The sequence below is a fragment of the Ascidia mentula genome, chromosome 2 (genome assembly GCF_947561715.1).
Source record: "Ascidia mentula chromosome 2, kaAscMent1.1, whole genome shotgun sequence".
Classification (NCBI taxonomy): domain Eukaryota; kingdom Metazoa; phylum Chordata; class Ascidiacea; order Phlebobranchia; family Ascidiidae; genus Ascidia; species Ascidia mentula.
In genome coordinates, this window is record NC_138567.1 from 3,315,115 (window position 1) to 3,340,074 (window position 24,960).

The following is a 24,960-nucleotide window of genomic DNA, read 5'->3' on the forward strand; positions in this document are numbered from 1 at the left end:
ATTTGAAGAAATGCGATTGGAAGCTGAAGGAAGGATGCACGAAGCAGAGGAGAAAAGATTGGGTTTAAGAGAGAAGAATGAATTTGAAGCAAGAAAATTAGCATTAGATGCTTCCATAGAACATAACAACCGTTTAATGGAGATTGAAAGGGAGAAAAATAAAGCGCAATTGGCGCTTGAAAACAAAAGTTATTTTGATAGTTGTAGACAAAGTTAATTGACATTGATTGATTGTATGTCCACTATTTTAATTTCTGTGCTATGGTTTTAAAACATTTTTGGATATTGTTAACATAAATACGTGACAGTTTGTGCCTCTAACATTTGGGAAAAGCAGGGATTCGTAAACTGGGGTCAGCAACGCCTGCTTTAGGGGTCTGTAATGATATGGCACAAAAATATTGTAACGCAAACAGTAAGCGACGTAGCCTACACTGATAAACAAATAACAGCAGTGATGCGTAAATAATGTATAATAATAAATGGCTGTTACTCTACCTATCCTTTATTACTTGTTTACAATTGCTGTATTATTATGCTATTGACGAGATCTTGTCTGTCGTTCTTCGTTCTGTAACTTCCCTTTTGTTTTGTAATGCCCGAAATTATTCCTGCACCGTAGAAAACAACTTGTGCTCAGAACCTCTAACCGTTAAACTTACCTTTTCTTTCTACAGCTTTGTGATCCCTATTAAGCCATCATGTTTCATGACTTCGAGTTAACTATATACTGTAAATAAATGTACTGAGTATAACTGAATCGTTCAGACCAAAACATACAAATACTTTGTTGCTAATTAGCAACGTTTTGTGTCATGAAAAAGTTTGCCGACGAGTATTGCGGGATGAGGTGCAGGAAATTAACCTGGTGACGATTTCTCGCCCTTACTTTTGTCCCACCTCATGTGGAGTCGAACCGTTATCAGATAACGGTTTGGTTTTTCACGCTTTACTTGTTTTAAAGTGGCGTGAGTCGTACCACGCGTTGAAATATGAAGCCAAGAGCCCGAACCTTTCAAGGCGAAGAAGCCATGCGTGGAGCGCACAAGTAGCAGGCGAATGTAATTTTCTGTACATTGGCAGAATGAAAGGACAGCACTTGTATTTTTACAATGTACGGAATGGTGTAACGAAATTTGATATGTGCGGTGGAATCACACACACCTGCTTTGGAAACGTAACAAAAGCCTCTATTACAAACCTCACTCTTATCAACCCCCGATCTGCAAAGTGTAGAAAGGGTTTTATTTGAAGCAATGTAAGACATTTTGTACATGCACACAACAATTTACAATTGAAACAATGCATTGTAAAAGACAGAAGGCGTTTTTATGTTCACACATTTCAAAAAAGAGAAAACGAAAGTTTACATCAACACCGAAGAACAAAATAAAACAAGAGTAAATATATTCATTTTGCAAGGAAACATTACCACCAATATCACTGTAAACGCTAAAAAAAACATCAATGTAATTATCTTTAGCAAAAGCCCGAATGTTAAGTTGTAAAGATCTGAAAAAGGAAGTAGTTTAATAAACGTGTTTCTTGGTAATTGTATTAAAATTTGCGCCGACTAAAAGTTATTTTTCTAAGTTAAATGTTTTAATGCGTCATCACATTTCTTTATGTGTTCGTATCTTTGTGCGTCGCTTATGTTTTTTGCTTCTTTAAAGGCCGATTTCGCTTTTTCAATAAGAACCTTTGCCTCTTTGCGGTTTGAGTTATTTGCATTCATTGCCCCGAGATTGAATAATAGCATGCCGTACATTACATGTTTTTTTTCTACATCGCTGTAATAATTATCTAACAGGTCTAATGCATTCTGTAGCAGTTTGTTAGCATTATCGTTGTCATGTAGGGCACGATAAATTTCCTGAATGGAGATTAAACACTCCACTTCAGTTTTGCCTTGTTCAAGCTTATTTACTTGTTCAAAACTGTGCAACTGCTCCACAATATTTTCTACTACAGGCAAAATATAACTTGGTACAAGATTTCGGTTTTTCAAAGACGACTTGAGTAAACTTAGAGCAGCGTACTTTAAACCTGACACACAATGATGAAACCCCTCGGCTTTTTGATAAATGTCTGGATGATTGGCATAAAAATGCAATGCCAACTGATAAAAAACAACCGCTTGAAAAACATTTTGGCTTCGTAAGTTATTGTCACCGTGTGATCGCAATTGAAAAGCTGTAGTTTCTTTTTTCACCAGCAACAGAAGATGGTCTTTGACGTGAGAAGCTTCCAGTAGGGAAGAGTGGTTCAAAAAATGTGTGAACTCTCCAAGAAGTTTTGCCGCCTTCTCGCTATCGTTGAAAAACTCTGTGAACGATCGAAGAAGTTTTGCCGCCTTCTCGCTATCGTGGAAAAACTCTGTGAAATGTATTATACATAAAACAAGAGCAAATTGTTGCATTGATAAACTATAGCCACATTAGCAATTGCTACAAATGCTTACCAGTAGAGTGCTGTTGTGACTTGATTCTAAAATTGAAGGAAATAGGCGGTTCCAGGTTGTTAGAGGATTGTTTTGGTGGAATAGGGGACTTCGCATAGGGATAGAAAACAGATATGATCACTCCAAGTCCAATTATAATCAGCGCCAGCATGAAGTATAATCGATTTGAATTTCCTGCAACATAGATAAGTTTATTGCCAACAGACCACAAACTTTGCAATATTTGGTTTCACATATCGCTACATAGAACATGTTATGAGTAACAATGTGTTAGGATTAGAACAAACAATGCAAATATTGTAGGTTACACTGCTAAAACGCAACCTGGTGTTTCAACGTTGCCTCTCCTTTCTTGTAATTCGTTTTGGACAGGTAAAGGCAAAGTGTCGTCTGGGTGATTTTCTTCTGTTTCTTGAGAAACTTGTTGTCCACGAAACTCTAATAATAATATCAAATAATAAACAAACACAAGTCATAGCAATAGAAACCAAACTGAAAAAAAATGAACCTCGTAAATTTGGGAGTAGACTTATAGCGATAACTACAAACAAACATAAATAAATTGTCAGAACACCTCTAAATCGTTTATCGTGAGTGGAATACGTGTGAAGTGGAACGAGTCGATCTGGATCTGCAAACGCGTGGGTGTTGAAATCCATTTGACGTAAAGCTGTAGCTTCCTGCTTGTTGACTGCATCAGGTGATTGTTCTCGCAACAGTGCCAACATGTCGTCTTTGACGGAGAGCATGTTTGGTCTGTGGTCAGGAATTTGGTTCCAACATAATTTCATAATTTCCACCAGCTTCTGAACTGACGCTTTGTCGCGGTCGTCAAGGTTTCTGACTCGTTCCTGCACCACCTCAAGGTTGGGACGGGCGCCAGTTTTAATCGAATTCAAAATTGCTTCTTGTTCTCCTACAGGGTAGGGCGATGGCACAAGAGCAATGACCACATACGCCACTACTCCATAACCATATGCATCATGCTCCTTCCTTGGACGAATAGACTTATTACTTAGCCTTTCTGGTGGCGTGTAAAATGGCGTTACGGCCTTTATTGGTGAATGACCTAAGGCCACTTCTGTTGTTGTTCCACTCAATGCGGCAAGTTCGGCACTGCCGAAGTCGCCGACCTTACACCGCAGTCTATCTGAAAGCAAAATATTTTCAGGCTTTATGTCAAGATGGATAAGGCGTTGGTCCTCAAACAAGTTGTGAATGAAGGCAATTGCTTTGGCAATATCCGACAGCATTCGAACGGAAAGGGAAACTCCTACAGGGATATCAGGATCAGACACCATTTGCCTTAAATTTCCTGCAGGGCAAAATTCCATCACAATTCCAAGCGCATAAGGCCATTTGACATGACCGAACACTCGTATTATGTTTTCATGGCTGGCTTTCTGCAAGTGTCCAATTTCCCTCTCAAATCTGCGAATGAGATTTGTTAAAAAACTTTATTCCATATTCGACAAATTATCGTTATACTTTTTTTTGATAAGCCTTTTGTCCCTGAGTCCACCAGAAATTTTAAAAATTTTTATCGCGAGTTGATTGAAAACTTCGTGTTGCCCGACAACAACATCACCATGACCTCCTGAACCAACTTCGCTCCTATCGAGGTCACAAAGAATATCTTCGGCATCAAATTCGCACAACTGAAAGCAAAATGGAATGCATACAATAAATTCTAAACTTTGACAAACTTCATTTAACTACCTGACTCATTTTTTGCAATTTCCACACGACCTTCTTCAGCTTACTTTGACCAAACACAGACTGTAGGCCTAAACTTTGTTTCACTATTTTCCTAAACTAGCAGCTGACTTCAACTTACGCCCTTCTGTTATCAAAACTTTTGTTGCTCCCTTGGCGAAGGTCGAGTACAAAGCAAGTTGGTCACGTTTGATGATTCTCAATAATAAAAAGGGCCTGAAACACGACAAACCCACTCTCAGCTATGACTGCATTGTATGGGGTCCACCGCACACGTTCAACGGGCTCATTAAAGAAAATTGATTTGCTTTCATTGATTTTGATATCCAGGAGAATGTGTGAACATGTCAGGCTTGTGAAATGTCGTACAATGGTATAACTGGGATCTTGCACTGCATATGCGTTGGGTTACTACATACGATAGTAAAGTTTTTCACTTGCTGTTTGAATGAAACATCCACATATTAGGTTACATTTAAAACACGGAGCGGCTGCAGAAAAATGTGAAAAAAGTCGCGAGGGTAAAAGTTAGGGGTTGGGTTCATGCTTGTGTGCATTCGTTCCACTCATCCGATGCCTTGACATTTCTTTTGTTGGTTTTAGATTTACATTCGTTTCGTGTCCGGACATGTTAACTTGGGCGATAACAGCCTGAAATTATTATATTTCGAGAAATCGAATCAATTTAAACGACAAATTTTTCTCAGTCAGGAGAAGATCCAAATCGCCCGATGACGTCCAAAATGTCGTCAGCTTTAACGTTTTTTAATTTTCTACCTTATACCGTGGAAGAATTTGCACCGCTTTAAAAGACCACGACACATCCCAATTGTATTTGGCAGCACTTGTATTTTCATAATGTACAAAATGGGGCGCGTATAACGACACACAAACCCTCCACTCATCTAACTGTAATGATCTTCCCTGTCAGCCATGAGAGTCGCCCAACCTCCATCTTCCAAAGATGCGAAGTTTAAGAAGTGCGAAGGTCGATGAACTTCGTGGTAAAACTCCTTGGGGTTGGAAAGTTGAAGGTCATACTTCATATTCGCATCGTGACGCACACCTGCAAGCATATGACATATTTTACGCCCACTAGCAAGCATGTCATTAGCAAAGACATGTTGCTGTCAATATTATTATATGCAAAATCGCAGGGCAATATGTGAAATACATGTTTGGTAAAATGTTTCAACGAACACAGCTTTGTATGCTAATTGTGTTTTTGTAAATTATGTTATGTGTAATTTAAAGAAATTAGATTCAGTCTCAAGGCAAAAATATTTGATTCCGATAATCTGTGCAAGGTTTCCAGAAATTCTGTGATTACAAAATATTTGTAACTTACCCATGAAGTTGTAATTCCACGATCCTTGCGCCGGAACCATGAAAAACCCGAGGAATCGATCAGACAACAACATCTGGACCTTCTCATAATGGGAGGGCAGGTATCCCTTAGGGTTATTCCCCTTGTCCGTGTTTTGACGTCCCCACTCGTATCCGCTAGGTGTCAGTTTGTACGCGGTGAGCGAGCAAGAACCGGGAGTAAAGCTAAGCAAATGTAATAGTTCACAATTATTTCGGTGTTTTGGTAAAAGGGAGTAAAACCCGCGAGGTAACGGCAAAAATTTTAAAACAGCGGGAGTAAAATCAACGAAGTAACAGCGGCAAAAAATGCATGCAGAGAGCAAGTTATGTCACAATGCCGTTGAACCACATGTTGTGACGTAATGCAATGACGTCATACCTGCAAGTGATGACGATGGTTTTTTCCCCGTCCCATACCGGGTTGTCGGCCATGATTTTAGCGTGTGTGGTGACATCTTGTGGTGAGAGTTGGGGTGATTCATTGGGTTGGGTGTGGATCCAACCGAGAGGTTCAAGTTCCCTACGTAATAACACGTGGTAAAATATGATTGGTTGCTGCAATATTGAGGCGTCATAATGTGAAGTTTTTTCGTGGGCAATTTCCGCATTTTTTAATGGTTTTTGAACAAGTTTGCAATAACTTGACTGGAAATTACGGCAAGAACTTTGCATGAGTTTTTTTAGAATCTAAACAAGGTCTTCTCCACATTTCAGTGACACACAGAGTATTTTACAACCAAATTAACAACCGTTATCGCTACTTACTTCAAATACTCGTGTTGGGGTAGCTGGTTGGGTAAATGCACCGTCTGGTGAGTCCCCCATTGTGGAACCATGACCACACATCTGATCTCCTTCACCTGGGGATTGTCCGCCGGACTCACTCCGTACAGGAACCCAGCTATCTGTGACGTAATAATACACCGGTTGTGTGAAAACAAAGTACAAAGCTTTTGAGAAAATCCTACATAGTATGCACATTTTTTTCGAAATTAATTCAGTATTAATGTTTTTATTGGTCGAAAGAAGGGTGTAAACATTTTCACGAACTAAAAAAAAGTCGTAGTGAACTTTTTTTTCCGCAAACAAATAATAAGAATTGGAATTAAGACTCCAACACCAATGTTAAAACAGAATAACCTTCAATCCAAAAACACTTTGAACTTGTACAAACCTGAGCACGCAAGTCCGATATGCAGATGAATTTCTTGAGCACGTTCTTAGGCAAGATATAAGTGAATCCTGTCTCCCTAATGTCATCTGATGATACATAGATGTGGTTTGTCCTCAGATGGAGATTGGTAGCCGATATTGCTCTGACTCTCCACTCTGTCTTGGATGAGAAAGTCTGTGTCTCGTAGTTGGAGGTGGTGGAAGTGATGATCTCATCTCCATGCTTGTTCACTGTGCGAGTCTGTGATGGAAAGGAAAATCTTTGAAGTGAGTTTAAGGTTAATTTTTATCCACTTAACAAACGCAGTAATGTTTCATACAAGGTTGCAACGCCTGGGCTGCGAAGCCTGCAAACCTGTCCACTTTATAGAACTAAAAATAGTAAAAACGCTGAACGAATGCTTCAGTCATTGCATCAGACATAACGAATTGGGTTAGAGGGCTTTAAATCCGACAGAGAGCACCCATAAAACATGACTATTTCGTGCCCCTAAGCATTAACTGTTTATCAGTGACATACATCCACAACTTCGCGCCAAAGAGAGCTTACGAAAGGATAAAATTTGTAGGAAACAGAAACAACAAAATATATTTGTCATGTTTCAGAAAAAAAGCGAGGTTGCTATTTAAGTGCACACAGAAATTCAAAGCATACAAACACTGTGTTTTGCTAAAACCATATAAGTGTTTACACATAATTTTTACCTGAGTGGCGGTGAGTTGGGATTGTTCCTTGGTTTGCTTCTCAATCTCAGCTATCTGTTGTCTCTGTTGGGAAGGTGCACTGATTTCCATTCCCAGGATGATGTCACGGATCTCAGATTGTGTGAGAGATGCAACGTTCACACTAAAAGAGCAAGAGTGAGTTAATATTACGGGTTTTCTGTGTAATGTTTTACCACCAGCTTCTGGGGATCATGCAATTTTGGAAACCTATTAGCAGTCAGTTCACTTGCAATCAAAGGTAAGTAATAAAATTCTAATTTTTACTGCAGGGACCGTCCTTGTTCTGGCACATTAAGAAGAAGGGTCGAAAAGCCATAGCACGAATGCCAAGTGATTTAGGAGTTAATAATCCCCCAAAAACGGTTGTGATGCTTTCATATATTCATACGAGGTGGTCGCTATATTGGTATGCAGGTCAAAATAACGCAGCAAGGTTTCATGTAATTGCATGATTGGCAGGATCGCCCGCTTGGCTAGGTCAAGATATTTTTGTGTTTGTGTATAGGTTGGCACGAAGCATTAAAAAGGTCGCCAACCCCTGCTTGATAATAAATAAGTTTGTTGGTAGTTTAGTTTTACGTACTTGTTCTTCTTGCCATAATCCGCCAGAATAAGATCCTTCAAAGCGACTTCGACCTTAATCCATTCGTCGAACCCGAGGTTCGGCCACATATGATGACCTTCTGTTATTGTCGTTTTGTCAGGCTTCATGATCACTTTGCTTCGGTCGGGGTTCACGTGTAAAGCTCTCAGAATGAGAATCAGACGCGAGAATGCCTAAAAACAACGCGAAAGTTTGAAATACTAGATTCTGTGCGAGAAGTGGAGTCTTGTAAGTGAACAAAAAAAAAAACTAACAGCGCATCTTTTTGTCCGTTACATATTCATATAAGTCTTAATGTAATAATTGCATCATCTATCAACTAACTACTCTTCAGCAGAGAGATAACTGGTAAGATTTTTGTGATACATATTTTTTCATTTGCTGCAAGCATTTGTGTTAGAGTTAATTTAATAATTCTTGACACAATCTTAACAAGAAAGCAGCAGTAGATTTACTCACAGTGTAGGATGAAATAGATTTGAGCCAGTCATCATACAAGTTGAACAAAACCATCTGTGGTTCAGTGGCTTTAAGAATGAGATCTCCCAACTTCTCGACCTGTTAACACGAAAAAGAGAATTCAAAAGTTTTCTAAAATCCGTGCTTGTTTGTGGAGAAAAATCATCATTGAGACAACAGTTATGACACCATCTTGATAGCCACGGATACTCCAACAGTATGTACAACGGTTCTCAATACGTTTTTAGGTTAGAAAAATTGGAATAGGTTTGAGGACGTGTCATTCAAACCTCCAACACAAAGCCAGCTTAAAAATGGCCAAAAAAAATTTAGTTAGAATCACTAAAATAAAATACAAGATGCGGTAAATACCTTGAGACAAGCTTGGAATGGAAGTTGTAGCTCACTCCCTTTGATGACAATGTTTGGAAAGTCGAGAAGATGGACCTCCAGTGGATCCAACATTCCCTTACGTGTCACGATAATTTGCTTCGGCTGCTCCTCCACTGGCAATGAACGGATGAGCGCAGCTACTTCTTCCGCTGTGGAGTAAATTTTACGAGTTGTGTGGAAAGTCTTTCGATGGCAAAATAGCAGATTGATAAAGATATGTTTTAAGTAATTCTACTACTGTCTGATAATGCACAGACTTAATGATGCATCATATGTTATAAATACAGCTTTTCATTGAAAGAAATCATATTCTAAATCCAATTGCGCTACAAACCTGTTTTCCACTTGGCGAGTTGCCCAAGACGCTTCTGTCCGGCCCACACTGAAGTATGGATAATCTTAAGGAAGAGTTGACCGGTACGGGGGTTGAATATGAAGATGGCTCCGTTGATTGGTTTCGTTGTCAAGTTGCCCTCGAAAGTCTGCATGAAAATAGCCAGCTTATTCATAAGTTTTAATTTAGTTTGTATTTCTATGGAAAAAAACTTTTTGAATAAACGAAGCAAACCAGTTGTCTTTTTTGGCATGCGCTTTTCATAACCAAAGTTGTTTGCAAACTTTGGACTTAAGGCTTCTGATATTATTGTCCATTTTAAATCGAATTATCCACTGAATTCACTGCCTTGTAACAAAATGAAATAAGGTGAGGTACATAATATAGATTTTTTTAAATATTAATACATACAACATGAATTTATGAAACTTTGGAGCTAATTTTAATGCATTTGTAAAAGTATTTTCCGTCTGTTTACTTTAGACTGTAAGTTTCCAGAAATTGTTGGCTGTTATCAAATAAATTATCTACTGCATTCACTCACCTTATGTATAGTGACTCTGTACACGTTGGTGTCGTCCACGAACCAGATAATTTGATTGCTGAAAAGTTCTCCATAGTTCTGGGATGAAAGGTAGGGTTCTGTCGGTTCACTGCTGTACAACTGAAGACCTTTACGAATCCTCTCACGTAATACATACAACGCCGGGTTTGCCTTCATTATTTTTGCCATGGCTTGTTGAATCAGCGGTTTGCAACCTGTGATAAAATATGGAAGTTGAAGGTTGTTCACAAATACACTGAGCACAGAGGAATAAAATGATTAATTTAATAGAGTTGAGAGTAAAATGTTGTTTAGACAAAAGGAATCAGCTTATTTGCTATATGTGGTACCGACGGATCTGTCACACAGAAACTGACGATGGCGTAATGGCAAAATTAATATTTCTAAAATTTTAAATAAAATACACGCTGGTCAACCACTCTTTGTGAGTTATTTTGGCTAATGTAAAGGAAATCAAGAAAATTTATGTCGACAAGGTTTAAAGTAAACAACAATATATTTATCAAATACCAGTGGTAGCGAGGTTTGTGATGAGAATTAAGACAGCGTTATGTCGGTGAGGTTAAAAGTTGGCAACAAACCTTGAAATATTTACTGTGTGACAAGAGTAGTGACGTTTCTCCTTTTAAACAAGGTTTTAGAATGAAAGGCCGACCAAGCGCGACTACACAGGTTTATCTGTAAATATAACAAGTATCACCCACCAGGGAACCAGTTGCCATACGCAGCATGCAGGTTGTATGCGAGATCTAGAGCGATGAGGAGTCCGGTGGGCGAGGGGTAGATGCTCATATTATCTGTTGTGTAATCGAGGAACTTTGCTCTTCCGTATCGTTCGATATCGTGGCTATCGTAATCTCCCCATCTGAGCTGGATATCGAGCCAGTATTTCTGTGTGGTCGTGCTGTCCATCGTATCTCTGTGGAAGAAATGGTGGCTCGGTTGGGATTCAACTTACAACACTTACACTAAGTTGTATAATATGTCGATAAACCGTGTTACACACAACATTTAAGGTTAGTCGTATCTCTGTGAATTAAATGCCAAACTGAATGGAAATTCACCCTAAAATTTTTTTCCCCTAAAACCATTAAATTGTTTTATGCGTTGAATAACAAAACGAAATCGCACGCAAAATTTTGAGAGTAGGAGTTACTAAGGAAGTCTTTTTAATTAACACGGGATCATAACTTTGACATATCTTGAATAAAACTTTTTTTTTCAGGTTTACTCCAAATTACGGTGAACACTACATTACTGCGCTCATAAAAATTTACAAGAGAAACTATGTCTAACAGATTGATTTAAAAAGGCTTTACTCAGCTACTAGAGAAACTATTTAGGATAATTTCTCAGTTTAAAATATGACGCTTACTTAGAATCAGCCAGAAGTGAAGGCCTTGAAACATTCCATTTGTAGGCAGCAAATAGCAGAATATCAGCACACGAACTGTTCATCTTGTAAGATTTACGTGGATGAATCGTCTCCTTCTGGACTGTCTCAATCTCCAGTGCATCGAGTTCCTGATCGAAAACCTGAACAAAAATACATGAAAATTTTGCATGTTTACAAATAATCAGTTATGTTTCTAGGCATTATATTATACAGTTTACAAATACAAACAAAACTGTACCTGTTTTGTGTCTTGCAATTTACTTGAACGGATTTTAATTTATTTACTGATCACAATATTTGGCTAACTATGGGTATTTTAGTTATTTTCTTTCAAAACTTGGCACAATTTGTGACCACTATTCGTCTTACCTGGCACAAATCCATCACAACACTCTCATGAACTTTCTGCCACAAGTGGGCCCTAAAGATCTGGATGAGTGAGATTTTAAGTGTTGGGATTTTTCCATGCATGAAGATTCCAGTGAGATCCAGTTGTACTTGGAAACCAACATAAACCTGTCAAGTTAAAAAGGGGTCAATTAACAACAAGATACTCCATCATCCAATATGGTTCTTCCATTATAGCAATTTAAAACAACTATTTAACGTCAGTTTTTGTTACAATTCTGTTATTTGTTATGTTTGAAATGGCTTTAAACAGATACAGTTGCGCAATTTAATCGAAAAATCAAAGTAAAAAAATTATTCCACAATGAATCCACTCCTAAATAAAACTTCAGATCAAACCAAGAAACAAAACAAACATTTATGCCAACAAAAACGGGCAATTCATTCAAAGTTCATACATTAGCTCTGTTTATAGTTGGTGACCACCAGAGCGTGAATCTTCTGTTTGGAATCTGGTTCAAACCGGATCTCTGGGCGTTTGTCAGTTTCTTGTATTTCATCGATTCCTCAAAACCGCTCGCTTTCTCCCAGAACAAACCTTCCCATGTGGGGAAGTAAGTTCCTGACCAAAACAAATAACATGTTACAGATGGCACATACATGACGTCATCACCATACACAACGTCACAACCTACGCGAGCTTTGTCTACGATAAGACGTCAGTCAGGTCAGTTCTATATGACTTGGAGCTAGAACAACCGTGTAATTTTAAACTAATAATGGAATAAGTTTAATGTCTTAAATAAATAAAACATGTCAATGTTTTCAACGCTGTGGGTCAGCCTGTTTGTTTCAAAGCACTTTTTTTTTCTGTCACATTAAAACCAGGATTTTACTGTACCGACGTTTGGCCCGCTACGCAATGAGGCTTATTCATCAGGCATTACAAAATAATTTGCCTCAGTCATACCACACCACACTACTAACATAAAGAACAACAAAACACATTGCTTTGTAGTACTTCAACTTACCCTTGAATAGAGTATGTTCCAAGATACCCTCGACGCCACCTAGTGCTTGGATCATGTCAGTTCTGTAGTTGTTCAAGTTCCACAGTTTTCCGTCGTGGCGTTGATGTGTCCACCAGAAGGGATTTTGCTTCAGCACCTGAAACATGACGGAACGAATTTAAACAACAAACATTAACCACATCACGGTAAACTTTCCCCTCTACAAAATGTTTTTTGTTTGAGACGTTTTTAAACGTAAAACGTAAACAATTAGTTGATACCAGGCGGCGAATATTCAGTGTCAGATGGTACATACAACGAATGCCGCTTAACCGCCTACACATGGTAGATGTTACTACTACTGTCGGCTAGGAGATATCTCTGATACTTGAGCAACTAACTGAGTGACAAAAGTTTGACGTAACACGTAACAGAGTAAGCAAGTGCTGAAAAAAACACTTAGCGATTCAAGTCTCTGACCTGGTACTGTTTGAAGTCTGTCCTTACTCTCCAGCCCTTGTCGTAAGCCAGTGTGTGACGATCCTTCTGAAACAAGGTGTTGATTCGGGGGATGCCCCTGTCCCATGAATCCTCCAAATCCTCGAGAGTGAGACGTCTGAAAAATAAAGAATTCTTTCAAATAATGTTTAAAGGTTAATTGGTGACACTTTCTGCAGCTTGCATATCATGATTGTATCATAATGTTTTTTTTCCTCAAAAGTTTAGGTTAAGTGAGAATAAAGACATCATCTTGCCACATAAAATAGTATTGTGAATATACAAAACGAATTTATTTTGTATACAATTTTGAAAAGTTGGTTACGGTCTGTAGCTTGCTTGTCATATTGTTCTGTCACATGTAACAGAAGTAGTATTGTGTTAAAAAGTAAAAAAATCAAGCATATAAACACCTGTTCTGAGCATTAGCTTCCTGTCTTTTTAGTGCGTACTCTGCCCAGACTCTCTGTGAGTCGATAAACTCGCTCTCCCAAGGCATGATGTATCGATAGAGATTCGGGATGAGTTGGTCCTCTTCATGACTCATCCCAGATCGGAAGTGAGTGATCCCAACATCAGTTTGCTTCGACCATCTGGAGGAATATAACAGGTTGTTTTGTTTGTTCCAGGCTTCTTTCGAATTATCCATTGACGACATGGCAACAAATATTTTTAATACAAAAGACACTTCTGGCAATAATTATTGATCTGTAGGTTGTCATACAACAACCTCAAAAATGTAAGGGAAATATATTAATTTTTGAGAAGTACATCCTGATAAAGGTTGTTGTGTGATGAAGAAATGTAATTACAAGTCAATTTGACCAGAGGAGCCTTTAATGATTTAGAATAGTAATTTGGAAAAGCATACACATCACATAATATACAAACACCTTCTGCAGTTCAAGCAATCATATTTTTTCTGTCTCATTTATATTTGTTGCAAACAACCAAGTTTCCTAATCAACTAAAGTGGATATTACATATGGATATATATCCTAGCCTAGCTTTACCTTAAGAAATATCATTATTTTTTACACAACATTTTACCATGACAAGGGTTTCTGTAGTAAGCCTTTTAAGTTTTCTAATCAAAAAAACCTGAAAACAACCAAACTAACCTCAAATCAGATTGTGGAATGAGAACGTGACCCATGGAAAGCATTCCCAGACCTCCCAACTCCTTGGGTGTGTAAAACACGACAGGTGGAAATCTACTCGGCATCTTCGAGTTCAACCCGATCTTGATTCGAGTTTGGATCTTGTTCTCACATTTAACGAGAAGATCGAGCAGCTCTTGGGTGTTGACGACAGCTTCACGGAAATAAGTCATCAGACCGATCAGTGCCGTGTTCCATTTGTTCACGATCTGTGACAATGGCAAAACGAAGAATTAAAGCAGGAATTCGTTTAAATTGGCATTATACTGGCAAGTCAAACGGTGGACAGAAAGCTTTACTGATGAGAGTGAAAAGGTTGAAACAGTCAAGGAAAATCTATTGAATTTTTTTACCTTGGTGAAAGTGGTTGATCCGGAAGCCATCAGAATTTGTCGCACACGATTGTGGAAACGCTGAAGTGACTCGTTGTCCACACGGAGGAAGCATTGGGCTGTTCTTTCTTTGGTTACTTCATTTTGTAAATTCCAAACTCCATCTCTGTCAATATATAAAGAAGTTTAGTAAGGCAGAAATTTGATGCACCAGAAACTCCAAAAAAGGAATAAAAATCATATCGGGGGACTCGCAAAAACATTAATATGGACAAGCAGTTGAGAAAAACTTATCTAAACAGACTTTGAAGTGCTTATCTTTTTGCCTTCACCTGTTTTTCGTACAGGGAGAGACACTTAATTATGTTTGTACAAAAAATCTTTGACCATTGCAACAACGGCCAAATATAAATAGTGAGATTAAGTTGTATAACATAGTTTTTTGACAATTTTTTTTTGTATTTTACGTACTTGTGTGTGAACTCATCGAATGTGGTTCTACATTTGGGAAGAATTCTGCACTCGAATCCTGACATGTTGAAGAGCAAGTTGGGATTGTCCTTGCTGTACACTGACACAAACGACCCCTCCCATTGTACGGTTGTGACTGAACGTGGAAGTCGATTCTTAATATCCCAGAACACGGCCCGACCCCTGGAAGAAAAACACATTATCTTATAAGTTATACATTGAGTTGGGAAAAGGCAAAATTGAAAACCTTATGAATGTTTATATGCTTGGCTTTATCAAAATAAATGTTTACAAATAGTTTGCAACAGGGTAAAAATATTACTGTCTCTATTGCACATAAATATTTACTGTTTGATTTTATGCACTATGATAGTGACAAGATTGCTTTGTGTACATGAGTCACAACACTCTATCACAAATCATGTGATGATATAAATGATTGCACTCACAAGTTCACATCATGCTTCATGAGTCTCATACGTGAGTCACGTGGCCAACATTTCTTGTTGTTGTAACCGACAATATTTTCATTGTTGGGATCTGGATGTTCTGTCAGATAACGCTGGATCAAATCTTTTGCATCCTCAGCAGAAAATCTGCAACAAAGCCAAAGTTAAAGAATTCCCCCTTTTTAGAATTGTTGCATATCTGGCTTATAAAAAAACAGGTTGACATTTACAACATTCCATACTTAACCATAGAAAAAATGACGAATTTAAAACAGCACATAAATAAACATGTATTTAAATAGTCCTTCCCATTTAAATGAACTATTCTTTTCATACAAATAGGTGATCTCATAAAACAAAACATACAGTGCAACTTACCGGAAGAAGATGTGAATTTTGTCGATGTATCTGGAGTATAATCTGATTGGATGGTTCGATTCCGTGGCAACGCTTTGGTACGACAAGAAATCGTTTGGCATTTGTGGAGGACCAGCCATCTCACTTGCTCTCTGATGAATAAAAATTACTTACTAATAAATTCTAATTAAATCCCTTATACAAGAGCGAGTTATCTTGCAAGGTATTTCTATGTAGGGTTTGAAAGCTTGACCACAACATAGACACTGTGTTACAAAAATATTTAGCTTAAACATCAGGGTTATTTGTGTTTTTTTACATTTACCATAACTGGGCTATTGTACCATAAATAATGATGTTGTATTAACATGAAAAGCATGAAGGTGTGATTGTGTCCATAAAATGGTCATGTACTAATTACAAAAGATTCCAATTTCCATATTAAAGTGTAACATGATGCACTATTAACTTACTTGCAGACCCAACACGAGCAAGTCGAGCACAAGGCCGTAATATTGAACAACGAACGATGCAAACTGAAGACCTCGAATTATCCCATACGAGTTTGTGTGATTCATATCCTTGTAGTTTATCACGATGTTGTTTTTGGCTGTCATGTAATCAGCGATGTTGTGATCAACAATAAGTCGCAACAATCTGCCAGAGAAATCACAAAATTAGACAAAATATTATGGGTTATTTTAAAGCTCAAACATTTATTTGCAGCAAGTTATAGTCTGTCAGTATTGTTATTTAAAAAAAAAGGTGAAAATCACCATGGCGACGCAAGAGAATGGGTAATGACTCCCAAAGTTGATCATCAGCTATAATTTTGATGTGTAAATAGTTTGCTCCAATAGCAATAAAACAAACTATAAACTGAATCTACCACAGAAATCACAAAAGTTACAACCAAGAACATATATTTGGTTAATCTTATACCCAAATATTTGGTATTTTTCTGCAAAGCAAGACAATTGAAACATACTGCAAGCTGTTGAATGTATATACCTGTTAAGCAAGGTCAGATCGATCTTCTCATATATCTTCTCATACTTGGTTTCCATCATCACATTACACTCTCCCTCGCCTGTCTCCCAAACTTCCTGCAAGTTGTTGATTCCTAAACAAGGAATAAGTAAGCGTACATCAGTTTAACATGACAGTGTTTAAGCTACAAAAAAAAATGCTGAACGACAAATGCTTTTTACTGCCTAAACATGCATCTATTAAATAGCACAAGAGATTTGTTATTTTGCTGGCATTACAGAAAAACGGCCATTGAGCAAATGTATGAAGAAAATAAACTAATATCTGGACACTATCCAATATTATTGTAATTTTACGCAACTGTTGTGAAAAAATGCTACAAAAACCCCTTACCTTGACACCACTTATACACAAGTAGTGGGGGAGGTTCAGTGTCGGCCGGTTTAATCCACGGAGGAAAGAGACGTCGTTTGTCCGATTCATACCACAAATACTGATCCAGATACGCATCAGTGATTTTCTCAAGTGGTTCAACATCATACACAGGCACTAGGTGACTGTAGAGATCCATGAATTCGATTCCACACTAAAAAATAATTTTCATGATTATTGGCAAACTTTTGTCGACATAAAAAAAAGTGTATCTTAACTATGTGTGTTGTGTGACACTAAAGAACTTCTTAAATCTTTATTTATTAATTGTGTTTGGACACACTTTCCCAGTAATTGATTTACAAACTAATATGTTGGTGTTTCTGGCATACTTTTTAAGGTGGAGAACCATGGACATCACAAAACTTACCTCTTTAAATGCTCTCTGTGTGAGTAAATGACGTTTGATTCTTGACAAAGCTTCATGAGGATTGTCGTACGCTTGCTCGACCAACCCAAGTTCCTCTCGTTGTGATTGGTTCAGACGACTCTTTACACTGTAGAAAAAATTACACATATGTTAATCAAAAAAGTCCAATTTCTCAACCTGACTTCAACAACTTTGGGGTACAGTGCTACTATTGTTGACAGGCATTGTAATTTAAAAGCTTCTGGCATTAAAGTTATGTATATTTTATTGTAATCGACGTTTTGTCTGCCATCTTATGGTAGCCAGAAGAAGTTTTGCTGGATGGCAGGAAATCTATGTAACTTTTATGCCAGAAGGACAGTTTCTTGAAAATTAATACCTAGGGTATGCTAAATCCATTCAATTTAATGTCAGGAAAAAGGAAACACTATCAACGAAATCCTACATCTAAATACTGTTAGGTTTAAAACAAAAATCTTTATGTTTTTCAGTACTTTTCCCAATTCTGATAAGTTTGTCGGACAATTCGTATCTGAATCAACTATCTTACTTTACTGTAATACAAACCTGTATGCTTCTTTCAGTCTCTCAAGTGCCAGGATCAACAGTTTTGTGTCGTGTTTGTAGCTGAGAGGTGGAAATGGAATAGGGGAAAACCTTCTACTTTCCAACCAATGGACTGTGGTTGTGTAAATAGCAACAGCTTCTTCAGCAGTAATGTATGGTCCATCCTATGTTAGTAAGTGCACAAGTTACAGCAACTGAGTACATACATACAACTCTACAGCCTCAAACATCTTTAACTTCAACAGAGTAATAGATTTATTCACGAATCAGGATATTTTTGGAAAGTTGTGTTTTCTTTAGCAGTAATGCATGGCCCATCCTGTAGCAGTTGGCTTACGGCAACGTAACGTGCAATAACAAAATCTAAACAACTATCTAAACTTTTACAGGAGGAGTAATAGCTATATTTTTTCAGGACTTAAAAATTAGCATATTTTTGCAAAAATAAACTCTGGTAAAGATCAATTCCTGCCATTTTACGTGAGTAATAAAAAACACTAGGTGATATTTCAAACAAAACCATGCAACAAAATAAAACTTGTTTGTGTGATAAGGAAAACAACCTACCTTCAGATAGTTGTGTTGTCTTTCTTGTTCAGCCTTCAAGTACAATCTTGTCAATCTTCCCAGGTTCTTCTTGCACACAGTTTTATCAACAGTTGCTCCTCTTCTGATTCGCTCACGGTTGTAATGGGCGGTGTTAGTCCACCAATCAGCTTTCGCTTTCACGTAACGTAGGATCATATTTTCAATCGGTGTTGGAAGCCCAGGGACCTTTGAGGCATAAATTTAGACAAATTACCCAACTTGAAAAACAAATTAAGTATTTTTATTTCAGTTTACCAGTGGTTATTTATGTTAGTACACAGCTGTACCTGTGGTTGGATAAAATTTTAGGACTTACATATACTTAACCGCTAACAGTCGTAAGTATTTGATTGCAAAAAATTCACACTCAATATGATACTGTTTTAGGAACGTAAGTTTTTGGTCTCTTCAGACGTAGCATTATTCCAAACAGTTGCCACAATGTCTAACCTTCCATGGAATGTTGGCCTTCCAGCACCTCCAGGCTTCACTAAGATGTTGAAGAATCGTCCGAGCTTTATTTTGTTTTATTCCTTCGGGCATCATGTCGATGATGTCATGCATGACCGAAGCTCGAAGTTCGAGGTCAAAGTGCGACTCAACCCGTTGCTTGGTAACTGTTTTCGCCACACCCTGAAATTTAGTTGCAAAATATTTTATTCAGATGACATGGAAATCCACTTCATACACAGGAGACTTAATAAAAACAAGACACCATCAATTGTACATTACTATCAGACTTTTAATGATAACATGTTATTTCAATAATTCAATTTTACCTGAACAATTACAAAACAATGGTTAATTTACCTTGGAATGTCTTCCCTCAAACTGTCGAGCGAGCAAATTTCCAAGCCATCTTTCCAAAAGTGGGGTAATTCCCCTCATGAAGAACATCCAAACCCTCCAACCTGGGGCCCAGAATCCACAGCCTGGACCTTTGCCCACTGGGCCCTAAACGTAGTTAGACTTACAGTAAGCATTTCTTCTGACGGATTGCTTTCATTTCTTTTTGATACAAATTATTTTCAACTAATGTTTGCCATTTACTTCATATATTTTGTATAAAGAGGTCTTTAAGAAAACTTTCTGGCAAAGTTTGGCTGGATAGCAACCAAAACAATCAATTTTTAAATAACTTATGGCAAGGAGTTACTTATATAAGTGATAAACAATAGCAAAAAACAACAACAATGTTCAGTGTACATTTAGTTTGTTATAGATATAAAAATCTAAAAACTTAGCAAAATGTTTGCAAACAACATACAGTGTTGAATCGGTAGTAGATAACATGTTTAAGATCTTTACACATCCTGATCTGTCTCATCAATTTGTATTTGTATCGATACATTCCTGTTAGCTGACCGACGTGGGCAAAGATATATTGAAGACCATCAGCAAGCTGAAAATAAAGAAGTATTTTTGTTACAACATTCTACTTGCCACAAAGGTACCACTAATTTTTAAGCGAAATGTATAGAAAACAACTTTTATTCGAGTCAAATTAAGATTTTTTACAGGGCAAATTAAAAAATATAATTTAACATTGATTATTGACTGTAAGTTATTGTAAATTACAACAAGCCATCCTTTCAAACATTAACCTTTAAAAACATTTATCAAGGCTTTAAATTGCAAAATTGTACGACACTTCTTCATTTTTGTATTAAAAAACATATTTAATAGGTGTTGTTTGGTTTGTTTCAGGTTTGTAATCTTTTGAACTGTATTGATAGGTGGTAAAAAAGCACACCTGAAAGGCATCAACGTTGCCAAGTCGATATTGGACGTGGCTGTCAATTACGAGTTTGGTTAATCGCAGAATTTCACGACACAAATGGAAAGCGTTTCCAAATCTTGACTTCTTTCTTTCCTTTGTAGTGAGAGTTTTTACCGGCTTCAGGTTGAAGTTGTAATCAAGATGAAGGTAGTTGAGATTTTTTCGATGGATCAACAGGTTCAACATGTTGTAACCCTATCCAAGATATATATATGTGAAGAATTAGCTGTTTCGTTTATGGGCAAACACAACAGACTTTACTATTAGAAACAAGAGTAATTATCAGATCTTTATTTGAATAAATCCTAATAAGAGAATACTCTGTACTTCCTAAACACCAAATCCCCACAACCTTCTAACATGTTAAATTAGAAACAAATTTCAAAACTATGGATAACTTACTTACAATTTCATTAAAACACAATATATGTTTTATCTACAAACCTGTCTTGTGACTTGCAACCCAACTTCAACCCAATCAAGCTTTGTAGACTGGAAGAATTTTGTCGCCTTGAACGAGCGGAACAGATATCTGTAAAAAAAAGTCTATATAAGGCTCACTGTAACACAGCACATACATTACTTTTTTCAGCATCACACTACCACTAGAAAAAAAGCACAGCAAACAGAAAATATGTAATAAATCACCTTTTCTTTTGTGGTTTTGGGGGTCTCTGTTTAAGAGCATTGAGAACAAAGCATTTCAGCAACTTCTGGTAAGAAACCCTTACTTTCACCGGTTGTCCAGCTGGGCAATGTTCTCGGTACCTAAAAATAAAAGTATTTATGTCTTTTCAAGATACACATGCAAGAAGTAAAGTGCTTGCAAACATTTTGACAACATAAAAGGAAAATGAATTTTTTCGTCAAAAAACAAAGCGGTTTCAACACAAATTCTGGACACTTTAAGCTTCAAAATTTAGCAACATAAAACCTAAATCATGTTTTTTATGTCGATTTTTCAAAATAATCTTCAGTTCAAACAGAAATCAAGTTACCATGTTTTGATCAAAGGAACATCAACAGCTCTTCTTGTTCTTGATGATCGCAAATTAAAGGGTCTTGGAGCCCACAACAGAGCAATTCCATTAGCAGTATTGTCAGAATATAGCGGTGTCTCTTGGAGAAGTGGTTGGACATATTCTGGCAGCTCGAAGTCTTCAACTTCATCATCCAGAACTGGTTCTGCCGTCTGTAAATACAGTTTGGAATAAGTACTTAAAATTTACAAACAAATGCAAACTCTATTTAAATTGTTCCGCATAGAACTATACACTTATCCCTAAAATATGTGATTCTAAGCTGCAGTTTTTTTTTTAAACCATGTCATTATACCTCAATTGCCCTTTACTATCTTTAAAAACCAGTCACGTAAACCTCTTGCACTCAGCTTAATTCAGTAGATATACTAACTGATTGTCGCACACATTGCAATTCTGGTCAGTAATTAAAACAGAGTTCTTAACATAAAATAGGTCACCTTTACTGCATGACGATGTGATATTGGGTTGATGATTGGATCAAAATAAAACGCAGGAAGATCAGGGTCCTCTGTCTTAATGAACACAACATTCGGGGTGTGATACCTGAAAGCAAAATAAAATTGTTACTAAGTTATTAGAAGGGAGTTTATTTCATTGACCAGTCATCAACCTGTTGACGTAACATGTCAACTTCCAAGCACATATTTTGTTGTCAAGGACTATTTTTTTTGTTTCAGTAGCAATATTATATTAATCATTTGCTATTTCAAAATTGCAAACTGTTTTAGTAGTTACTCAGAAGACTGTAAAGCACATATTACACCAAACTATCACTGCACGAATTAAAGTTTATTTTTTGTTATTTTGTTTATCTTTAACTTACCATGCAAGATGCACAAACTTTGGAAGATTGTTGTACAAATATGGGAATGCAATCTTGTATTCTGTTCGAATTTGTTGACGTATTATGATTTTGTTGATGTCGTTAAACTCATTCCAGTCTTCATCTCTGTAAATAAAGGGGAGCTCTGTTTCATTTACCAAAACAAATGCTAAAAGATTAAAATCTTATTACACATTTAATTATATCTATGTTAAAACACTAATTAATAATATAACTCTTTGTAGCATAATCAAGCTGTTATACATACAACCTTCCCATTTTATAATAACTTACTGCAGTGTGTTGTCTCGAACGAGGGGTTCAAATTTTGGACCACCAGGAATTGCTTGATTCAGGGCTTTTGAAGTAAAGAAGGCTTTCAAATCAAAGAGATAGAAGTAATTGTCATCAACCAAATCTGTGATAAGTTGGTTTGCCATCCGGTAGAGTGACGATAGTTGCGGAAGTGAGAGGTTCCATTTGCGGTAAGTTGGCCCATTTACAAATCTTAACACAAAAAGTTTGGTCAAAAATTAACCACACCAGTGTGAATAATGTAATTATAATAGGAAACAAGTTAGTGGCAGCTAAACTACTTTTAAGTTGCATTATAATAAAATCATATCATGGGTATATTACTTAAAAATACAACCATGCAGATGAACAATAAATAAAAGAAATAAAATGGCAAGGGTATAAACATAAATTGACAACAATATCATACTTCAGATTATCCACAAGAGGTCTATGGTCATAAAACCAATCGGCAACTGCAGAATCTTCCTCTGGATCAAGTTCCATCTACAACAAACAGTTTCGTTGGAATCAAGTCCAAGTAAGTCCTGACATTAACACCAACACACCTAGGTGCAATTACACAATCTTACAAAAATAAAATAGTATTTAGTAGTTATATCAATAAAACTACAACAGGCTTTTCACCTGGATTGGTTCAAGTGGTTCAACATCAAGAACGTTATCAGCATAATCCAAAGGAGGTTCCTCATCATCAAATGGAGGAAATCTCATCCTCTTGAAATGACGACGATCTCGTTTTTCTCGTCTCATCATAATCCACATCGATCTGCATTTCATCATTTAAATTTAAAGTCAAAGTTTCAAATTATATCAGTTATAGGACATAAAATTAAGACAACATAAGATAGTAAGTAATTTATATCGTACCAGGATAATAAAAATAGCTTGAAGTGGAACAAATATATAAATATAAACTCTTAATACCCACCCCCATTGAGCAATGTATGATGGTTCGATCACCCAGGGTATCTCGTTCACAAACGTGATGGCTCCCGTGATGTGATAAATCACAGGAACATCCCGAATCTGTTCCCATGGCATCGGCATATTTTCCATTAACTTGAGGACAGCATGAGGCATATATTTCAAAGCTCTGTGAAAATATTTAGTTTCAGTTCAATTTATTTAATTGTAAAATTCCTAAACAATAAAAAAGACTAATTTCTTCATTTATTAACAGCTGTAGCGATACACAAACAGTATATTGCCCATTTGTCTTGATGAGGTATATAGTTAAACCAACACATACCCAAGATAGACTCTTTTATCATGACGGAACTTCCTGTTGGTCATGTCGCCATGGTTTTTCACAATCTTTCTAACATGCTCAGGGGGCATGTCCTCTTTCTGTGGATCAACAAATCCAAACTTTCTCTTCTCCGCATAACGCTTGTTCTGAAGTTGCTGCCACCTGAAAAATATATAAATTTTACATATATACGCATTTGCTCTAATTGAGTTTAAATGAATTTACTTTTCATTGTTAATTTTGTATGTGTACTAATATGTTTGTATATTAACAGTTCTAAACAAATCTTCAGACGTAAGCTTGGTTTTTGACCAAAATTATAAAATAGGAGTTATATGAGTAATTTGTATGTAACAAATAAGGTGGAAATCGTCAGGACCACTTGCAACAAAATTGGAAATGATTCCCAGAATTAATTCACAAGCAATTTGTATGTAAAATTATGAAAAAAAAAACATTTCAATTTCAACATACTTTCTTGACTTTTCTTGCAGCTGCCCCTCTGTGAGGCCCCCAGCCACAGGTGGAGCGGTTCCAGGTGGTGCCAATGATTGCTGGACAAGTGCTGGTGGGGTTCCATAACCCGCATACTGCATTTCCATCTTGCTGCTTTACTTCAAAAAACAGCAATCACACTATTTTCCTTACCTCATTTATTGAAATAAGCGTTAACGCTATTAAAGAAATAATACCAATCAAAGAGAATTTTTTTTCAATTCCGTGGAGTCTTTTCTTACTTTGCACTCATAATGTACTGATATCCAAATTAAGCAATTGTTTTGCGCTTCTTGCACAGTCGATCCTACAAATCAACTTGCCCTTTTCAATATTTTTATTCACACAAACGAACCTGAAACACATTTCTCTTTGCACGCCAAAAGCTTTTAAAACACAAGTTGACTAAATAAGATGATCGCAAAAACTCGAAAACAAGTTTGTATGAAACGCCGTGTTTCACTCAAGTAAATGACAATAATTAA

The 24,960-nt window shown here is 36.9% G+C and overlaps 2 protein-coding genes across 2 annotated transcripts; both read right to left on the reverse strand.

Annotated features, from left to right (window-relative positions):
• Positions 1–1,283: 1,283 nt before the first annotated feature.
• On the reverse strand, positions 1,284–4,258 carry LOC145889468 (uncharacterized). The gene is made up of 6 exons (XM_082980428.1): positions 4,181–4,258; positions 3,950–4,119; positions 3,036–3,892; positions 2,786–2,899; positions 2,462–2,635; positions 1,284–2,376 (listed from the first exon to the last, which is right to left on the reverse strand). The coding sequence occupies exons 1-6, from the start codon at positions 4,187–4,189 to the stop codon at positions 1,589–1,591; spliced, it is 2,112 nt and encodes a 703-aa protein (XP_082836554.1). The 5' UTR covers positions 4,190–4,258; the 3' UTR covers positions 1,284–1,588.
• A 754-nt stretch (positions 4,259–5,012) lies between these two features.
• Positions 5,013–24,650, reverse strand: LOC145890625 (pre-mRNA-processing-splicing factor 8). The gene is made up of 44 exons (XM_082981743.1): positions 24,455–24,650; positions 23,981–24,142; positions 23,660–23,824; positions 23,356–23,497; positions 23,138–23,214; positions 22,708–22,920; positions 22,414–22,539; positions 22,028–22,133; positions 21,546–21,739; positions 21,196–21,315; positions 20,992–21,079; positions 20,521–20,742; positions 20,035–20,169; positions 19,578–19,721; positions 19,218–19,400; positions 18,747–18,953; positions 18,180–18,343; positions 17,613–17,739; positions 17,204–17,396; positions 16,832–16,943; positions 16,294–16,477; positions 15,842–15,972; positions 15,464–15,610; positions 15,015–15,197; positions 14,565–14,709; positions 14,173–14,420; positions 13,465–13,644; positions 13,034–13,169; positions 12,575–12,710; positions 12,002–12,165; positions 11,565–11,711; positions 11,175–11,335; positions 10,504–10,718; positions 9,779–9,993; positions 9,235–9,382; positions 8,880–9,049; positions 8,508–8,606; positions 8,028–8,221; positions 7,424–7,565; positions 6,720–6,959; positions 6,311–6,450; positions 5,925–6,065; positions 5,526–5,728; positions 5,013–5,243 (listed from the first exon to the last, which is right to left on the reverse strand). The coding sequence occupies exons 1-44, from the start codon at positions 24,580–24,582 to the stop codon at positions 5,083–5,085; spliced, it is 7,038 nt and encodes a 2,345-aa protein (XP_082837869.1). The 5' UTR covers positions 24,583–24,650; the 3' UTR covers positions 5,013–5,082.
• Between the last annotated feature and the right edge of the window lie 310 nt (positions 24,651–24,960).

Bases quoted from the DNA above. Each gene is read 5' to 3' on its own strand.
- LOC145889468 (XM_082980428.1), bottom strand. The intron at 3,893-3,949 runs GTATAACGATAA...TCTCATTCGCAG, and splicing joins AAAAGGCTTATCAAAAAAAA to ATTTGAGAGGGAAATTGGAC. The intron at 2,900-3,035 runs GTGTTCTGACAA...TATTATTATTAG, and splicing joins TCACGATAAACGATTTAGAG to AGTTTCGTGGACAACAAGTT.
- LOC145890625 (XM_082981743.1), bottom strand. From the start codon at position 24,582: ATGGAAATGCAGTATGCGGGTTATGGAACCCCACCAGCACTTGTCCAG. The intron at 21,316-21,545 runs GTAACTTGATTT...TTTTATTTTTAG, and splicing joins GTTCCTTTGATCAAAACATG to GTACCGAGAACATTGCCCAG. The intron at 11,712-12,001 runs GTATGAACTTTG...TTAACTTGACAG, and splicing joins CAACTATAAACAGAGCTAAT to GTTTATGTTGGTTTCCAAGT.